Source organism: Cervus canadensis, chromosome 9, assembly GCF_019320065.1.
Source record: "Cervus canadensis isolate Bull #8, Minnesota chromosome 9, ASM1932006v1, whole genome shotgun sequence".
Taxonomy (NCBI): Eukaryota; Metazoa; Chordata; class Mammalia; order Artiodactyla; family Cervidae; genus Cervus; species Cervus canadensis.
Window position 1 is genome coordinate 17,211,147 of NC_057394.1, and position 7,912 is coordinate 17,219,058.

Consider the following 7,912-nt stretch of genomic DNA (forward strand, 5'->3'; position numbering starts at 1 on the left):
ATGGCTTAACAAACACATGAAAGATGCTCAACATCACTCATTATTAGAAATGCAACAAAAACCACAGTGAGGACCATTTACACGCCAGTCAGGATGGTGCTTTCCAAAAGTCTAACAAGCAAACGAATGCTGGAGGAGGGTGTGGAGAAAAGGGACCTCTTTACACTCTTGGTGGGAATGCAAACTAGTAACAGCACTATGGAAAAACATGTGTGGAAGATTTCTTAAAAAACTGGAAATAGAACTGCCATATGACCCAGCAATCCCACTTCTGGGCATACACACTGAGGAAACCAGATCTGAAAGAGACACGTGCACCCCAATGTTCATCGCAGCACTGTTTATAATAGCCAGGACATGGAAGCAACCTAGATGCCCATCAGCAGATGAATGGATAAGGAAGCTGTGGTACATATACACCATGGAATATTACTCAGCCATTAAAAAAATTCATTTGAACCAGTTCTAATGAGATGGATGAAACTGGAGTCCATTATACAGGGTGAAGTAAGCCAGAAAGATAAAGAACATTACAGCATACTAACACATATATATGGAATTAGAAAGATGGTAACAACAACCCTTTATGCAAAACAGAAAAAGAGACACAGAAGTACAGAACAGACTTTTGAACTCTGTGGGAGAAGGTGAGGGTGGGATTTTGGGAAAGAACAGCATGTATATTATCTATGGTGAGACAGGTCACCAGCCCAGGTGGGATGCATGAGACAAGTGCTCGAACCTGGTGCACTGGGAAGACCCAGAGGAATCTGGTGGAGAGGGAGGTGGGAGGGGGGATCGGGATGAATACGTGTAAATCTATTGCTGATTCATGTCAATGTATGACCAAACCCACTTGGGGGAGGGGGGAAATCCCTTTTGAAGTGCTGAGATGAAAGGTTCCATATAAATAGCAAATGTTAATTGTATTGTTAATCTCATTATGTGAATTTTGCCTATTGGTTGCTGCCCATTAAGACAGTGAGACCTGCCTTTTACAACTGTAAGATGTTTTCTTCAAGGACAGAACATAATTAAGGTATTTAATGTTAGGAAGTGACTTTAGTTTTTCTGCCAAAAATATTCTTATCACATAATAGAACCCTCAGAAAATGAATAGTTGTTTGTGTATAACACTTCAGACTTGTTGACATTGCTGTAAAATTAGCCACATAATTCTCAACGTAGAAATAGCCAGATATTAGTTATAATTTAAACTTAATTTTTGTGGATCACTTAGGAGACTGTTGGCTTTTCATTGCCTATAGATTGATTCTGTTATTTTTATCTCTTCTTTGAACCATGGGGTCTCAACTATGGGACATTTGTTAATGTCTCACATTTTTGGTCACCACAATGGGAATGTTTCTGATTTCTAGAGGTTAGAGTCTGAGATACTACTGAACATCCTACAATATACAGGATATCAGGCATATATCCAGACAAAACAAATGATAATTAATTATCCCCCAGTAATGAATTATCTGGCCCCAAATTTCAACAGTTGCCATGACTGAGAAATGTTTAGACTACATTCTGCATAGAACTTTAAAAATTCTTCCTCAACTGGCAGGGTTTCTCCTAGGTTTGTTGCATGTTGCTAATTCTTAATCCCTTCTGGATCTCATTACAGGTTGGCATAGTGGGAAGAACAGGAGCTGGAAAAAGTTCTGTTTTTTCTGCAGTGTTTCGACTGTCAGAACCTGAAGGCTCACTTTATGTTGATAGGCGTTTGGTAGGAGAGGCTGGACTTCACAATTTAAGGAAGAAAATGTCAATCATACTACAGGTATGCAAATCAGAGCACTTTCACATGTTGCTTTTATAAGGCACCTAAGTTTAACTGATTTTAAATTGATTTTTTTTTTGTTTTCAAATTGAATAAAAATGTTGATCATTTTGTGTCCAATAGAGCATATTTTTAGCAGCAGGTATTTTCAAGATATTGTCATCACATACCAAATTTTTTAAAAATTATTTTGTATTGAAATATAGTTGGTGTACAATATTGTGTTAGTTTCTAGTGTATAACAAAATGATTCAGTTCATTTAGTTGAGATATATATATAAATATATATATATATTTTCATATTCTTTTCCATTATGATTTATTTCAGTTTTCAGTTCATTATGATTTATTTCAGTTTTCAGTTCAGTTCAGTTGCTCAGTTATGTCCAACTCTTGCGACCCATGGACTGCAGCATGGCAGGCCTCCCTGTCCATCACCAACTCCTGGTGTTTTCCCAAACTCATGTCCATCGAATTGGTGATGTCATTCACCCATCTCATCCTCTGTCACCCCCTTCTCTTCCTGCCTTCAATCTTCCCCAGCCTCAGGGTCTTTTCAAATGAGTCAGTTCTTTGCATCAAGTGGCCGAAGTATTGGAGTTTCAGCTTCAGCGTCAGTCCTTCCAATGAATATTCAGGACTGATTTCCTTTAGGATGGACTGGTTTGATATCCTTGCAGCCCAAGAGACTCTCAAGAGTCTTCTCCCAACACCACAGTTCAAAAGCATCAATTCTTCAGTGCTCAGCTTTCTTTATAGTCCAATTCTCACATCCATACATGACTACTGGAAAAACCATAGCTTTGACTATACAGACCTTTGTTGGCAAAGTAATGTCTCTGCTTTTTAATATGCTGTCTAGGTTGTTCATAGCTTTCCTTCTAAGAAGTAAACACCTTTTAATTTCATGGCTGCAATCACCATCTGCAGTGATTTTGGAGCCCCCCAAAATAAAGTCTGCAACAGTTTCCATTGTTTCCCCATCTATTTCCCATGAAGTTATGGGGTCAGATGCTATGACCTTAGTTTTCTGAATGTTGAGTTTTAAGCCAACTTTTTCACTCTCCTCTTTCACTTTCATCAAGAGGCTCTTACTAAAGCCTCTTCACTTTCTGCCATAAGGGTGGTGTCATCTGCATATCTGAGGTCGTTGCTATTTCTCCTGGTAATCTTGATTCCAGCTTGTGCTTCATCCAACCCTGCATTTCTCTTGATGTACTCTGCATATAAGTTAATAAGCAGGGTGACAAAATACAGCCTTAATATACTCCTTTCATGATTTAGAACCAGTCTTTTTTTTCTATGTCCAGTTCTAACTGTTGCTTCTGGACCTGCATATAGATTTCTCAGAAAGCAGGTAAGGTGGTCTGGTAGTCCCATCTCTTTAGGAATTTTCCCTAGGCTTTTGTGATCCACACAGTCAAAAGGCTTTGGTATAGTCAATAAAGCAGAAGTAGATGTTTTTCTAAAAAGTCTCTTGATGAAAGTGAAAGAGGAGAGTGAAAAAGTTGGTTTAAAGTTCAACATTCAGAAAACGAAGATCATGGCATCTGGTCCCATCACTTCATGGGAAATAGATGGGGAAACAGTGGAAACAGTGTCAGACTTTATCTTTTTGGGTTCCAAAATCACTGCAGATGGTGATTGCAGCCATGAAATTAAAAGACGCTTACTCCTTTGAAGGAAAGTTATGACCAACCTAGATAGCATATTAAAAAGCAGAGACGTTACTTTGTCAACAAAGGTCCGTCTACTCAAGGCTATGGTTTTTCCAGTAGTCATATATTGATGTGAGAGTTGAACTGTGAAGAAAGCTGAGCACTAAAGAATTGATGCTTTTGAACTTTTGTTTTGAAGAAGACTCTTGAGAGTCCCTTGGACTGCAAGGAGATCCAATCAGTCCATCCTAAAGCAGATCAGTACTGGGTGTTCATTGGAAGGACTGATGCTGAAGCTGAAACTCTAATACTTTGGCCACCTCATGCAAAGAGTTGACTTGTTGAAAAAGACCCTGATGCTGGAAAGAATTGGGGGCAGGAAGGGAAGGGGACGACAGAGGATGAGATGGTTGGAGGGCATCACTGATTCGATGGACATGAGTTTGGGTAAACTCCAGGAGTTGGTGATGGACAGGGAGGCCTGATGTGCTGCGATTCATGGGGTTGCAGAGTCGGACACGACTGAGTGACTGAACTGAACTGAATTGAGATGATTTTCTGGATATGATGATTTATTATAGGATATTAAATATACTTCCAGGTGCAACAGTAGGACTTTGTTGTCTATACATGTATATATAATAGTTTATCTGTGAATCCCACACTTTCAGTCCATCCCTCCCCCACTGCTCCATTCCTGTCACAACCACAAGTCTGTTCTCTGTGTCTGTGAATCTGTTTCTGTTTTGTAGATAAGTTCATTTGTGTCATATTTTAAATTCCACATATAAATGATATCATATGATATTTGTCTTTCTGGCTTGTTTAATCTATTATGGTAGTCTCTAGGTCTATTAATATTGTTGCAAATGGCATTATTTCATTATTTTTATGACTGAGTAGTATTTCATTACACACATGTATATTATATAAATATAAAACATCTTCTTTATACATTCATTGATTAATGCACATTTATTAATAGGTTGCTTTCATATCTTGGCTATTGTGAATAGTGTTGCTGTAAACATAGAGATGCATATATATTTTGAAATACAGTTTTGTCTGGATATATGCGCAAGAGTGGGATTGCTGGACCATATGGCAACTCTATTTGTAGTTTTTTTTTTTTTTTTCCTTCCTCCCATCTCCCTCCCCATCCCACTCTTTTATGTTGATACAGAACCCCTGTTTGAGTTTCCTTAGCCATACAGAAAATTCCCATTGGCTGTCTATTTTACATATGGTAATATAAGTTTCCATGTTACTTTTTCCATACATCTCACCATCTCCTCCCCTCTCCCCGTGTCCACAAGTCTGTATTTTATGTCTGTTTCTCCATTGCTGCCCTGTACATAAATTGGTCAGTACCATTTTTTTAGATTCTGTATATATGTGTTAGAATATGACATTTATCTTTCTCTTTCTGACTTACTTCACTCTGTATAATAGGTTCTAGGTTCATCCACCACATCAGAACTGATTTAAATGTGTTGCTTTTTATGGCTGAGTGATATTCCATTGTGTATATGAATCACAATTTCTTTATCCATTCATCTATTGATGAACATCTAGGATGCTTCCATGTTCTAGCTATTGTAAATAGTTCTTCAATGAACAGTGGAATACATGTATCTTTTTCAGTTTTGGTTTCCTCAGGGTATATGCCTAGGACTGAGATTGCTGTGTCATATGCTGGTATTATTCCTCATTTTTTAAAGGAATCTCCACACCGTCTTCTTCTATTTAGGTCTTCTGCTCATTTTTCAGTTGGAGTTGTTTGTTTTTTGTTGTTGTTGTTGAGTTATATTAGCTGTTTGTATATTTTGGAAATAAAGCACTTATTAGTCATAAAATTTTCAAATATTTTCTCCCATCCATAGGCTGTCTTTTCATTTTGTTTATGGCTTCCCTTGCTGTGCAAAAGTCTGTACACTTGATTAGGCCCCATTTGTTTATTTTTCCTTTTATTTCTATTGCCTTGGGAGACTGACATAAAGCATTGATATGATTCATGTCAAAGAATGTTTTGCCTATGTTATCCTCTGGAGGTTTTATGGTGTCATGTCTTATATTTAAATCCTTAAGCTATTTTTGTGTATGGTAAGAGTGTGCTCTAACTTCACTGATTTATATGTAGCAGATCAGATTCCCAGTATCACTTGCTGAAGAGGCTGTCTTTTCTCTATTGCATAATCCTGCATTTTTTTTAATCAAAAATTATCTGAATATAAGTGTGTGGGTTTATTTCTAGGGTCTCTATTATGCTCCATTGATCTATATGTCTATTTTTGTGTCATACTGTTTTGATTATTGTAGCTTTGTAGTGTGGTCTGAAGTCTGAAAGGGCTATGACTCCTGCTTTGTTATTTTTCTTCAAGATTGTTTTGGCAATTCTTGATCTCTTATGGTTACATGTAAATTTTAGGGTGATTTGTTCTAGTCTGTGAAGTATTTGATAGGAATCATTTTAAACATGTAGGTTGCTTTGGGTCTCATTGCCATTTTGATAATATGAATTATTCTAATCCAGGAGCATGGGATATTTTTCCATTTCTTCAAGTCATCTCTGATTTCCTTTATCAATGTTGTTTGTTCTTAGCATATAAGTTTTCACTCCTTGATGAGATTTGTTTCTAAGTATTTTAGCTTGTTGATGCCATTTTAAAAGAGATTGCTTTTTTTTTTTAAAGATTGTTTTATTACATTCCCTTTCTGATATTTCATTGTTAGTGTAAAGAAATACAACTGTTTTCTGTATGTTAATCTTATATTTTGCTATCTTGCTGAATTCATTTATTGTTTCTAAAAATTTTTGTGGGGAGTCTTTAGGATGTTCTATGTGTCATATAATCTACATATAATGACAGTTTTCCCACTTCTTTTTCAATTTGAATACCTTTATTTTTCTTGTCTCATTGCTGTGACTAGGACTTCGAATACTATGTTGAATAAAAATGGTGAGAATGGGCATCCTTGTCTTGTTCCATATTTTAGTGTCAAGGTTTCAGCTTTTCACTGTCGTGTTGTATGTTGGCTGTGGGTTTGTCATAAATAGCTTTTATTAATGTTAAGATATTTTCCCATTATATCCACTTTGGTAAACCTTTTCTTTATCATGGATAGATATCAAATGCTTTCTATACATCTATTTGGATGGCCATGTGGTTTTTGTCTTTTTTGTTGTTGTTGTTGATGTGGTGTGTCACGTTGATTGGCCTGTGTATGTTGAACCATCTTTGTGATCCTGGGATGAACCCAACTTGGTCGTGGTACTTAGCCTTCTTTTATCTGTTGTTGGATTTGGTTTCCTCATATTTTGTTGAAATATTGCATCTATATTCATCAAAGATATTAGAGTGTCATTTTCTTTTTTGGTAGTGCCTTGATCTGGTTTTAGTATCAGTGTAATGGTGGCCTCATAGAGTGACTTTGGTAGCGTTCCCTCGTTTTCTGTCTTTTGGAAGAGCTTGAGAAGGATTGGTATAGGTTCTTGGTATATTTGGTAGAATTCCCCAGTGAAGCCATCCTGACATGGACTTCATTTGCAGGGATTTAAAAAAAAAATGCAGAATCTGTTTTACTTCTAATGTGTAGTGTGCTCAAATTATCTGTTTCTTCTTGATTCAGTTTTGGTGGGCTATGTGTTTCTAGAAACTTCTCCATTTCTTCTAGCCTCTCCAATTAGTTGGCATCTAAATCTTTGTAGTATTCTTTCTCTCTTTTATTTCTACAATATCAGGTCTTATTTCTCCTCTTTCATTTCTTTTTGCTTGCTTATGTCCTCTCTTTTCTTCTTGGTGAGGCTGGACAAAGGTTTGTCAATTTTGTTCACCCTTTTAAAGAACCAACTCTAGGTTTTCTTGATTTTTTAATCACTATATTATTTATTTTTTCTCTGATCTTTATTTTTTCCTTCCTTCTGCTGACTTTAGATTTTTTTTTTTAATTTTTTTATTAGTTGGAGGCTAATTACTTCACAACATTTCAGTGGGTTTTGTCATACATTGATATGAATCAGCCATAGATTTACACGTATTCCCCATCCCGATCCCCCCTCCCACCTCCCTCTCCACCCGATTCCTCTGGGTCTTCCCAGTGCACCAGGCCCGAGCACTTGTCTCATGCATCCCACCTGGGCTGGTGATCTGTTTCACCATAGATAGTATACATGCTGTTCTTTTGAAACATCCCACCCTCACCTTCTCCCACAGAGTTCAAAAGTCTGTTCTGTAGTTCTGTGTCTCTTTTTCTGTTTTGCATATAGGGTTATCGTTACCATCTTTCTAAATTCCATATATATGTGTTAGTATGCTGTAATGTTCTTTATCTTTCTGGCTTACTTCACTCTGTATAAGGGGCTGCAGTTTCATCCATCTCATTAGGACTGGTTCAAATGAATTCTTTTTGACGGCTGAGTAAAATTCCATGGTGTATATGTACCACAGCTTCCTTATCCATTCAT

The 7,912-nt window shown here is 36.9% G+C and overlaps 2 protein-coding genes across 4 annotated transcripts in view; one reads left to right on the forward strand and one right to left on the reverse strand.

Annotated features, from left to right (window-relative positions):
• The window catches only part of LOC122447240 (ATP-binding cassette sub-family C member 4-like), a 914,448-nt gene that overhangs the window by 340,208 nt on the left and 566,328 nt on the right, over nucleotides 1–7,912 (reverse strand). The gene's annotated exons all lie outside the window — the stretch shown is intronic.
• Nucleotides 1–7,912, forward strand: part of LOC122447589 (ATP-binding cassette sub-family C member 4-like) — a 225,484-nt gene that overhangs the window by 143,050 nt on the left and 74,522 nt on the right. For all 3 annotated transcript variants that reach the window (XM_043478284.1, XM_043478285.1, XM_043478287.1), the window contains one exon: nucleotides 1,634–1,789. In XM_043478284.1, coding sequence (XP_043334219.1) covers nucleotides 1,634–1,789 — 156 coding nt within the window. The remainder of the gene's footprint in view (nucleotides 1–1,633; nucleotides 1,790–7,912) is intronic.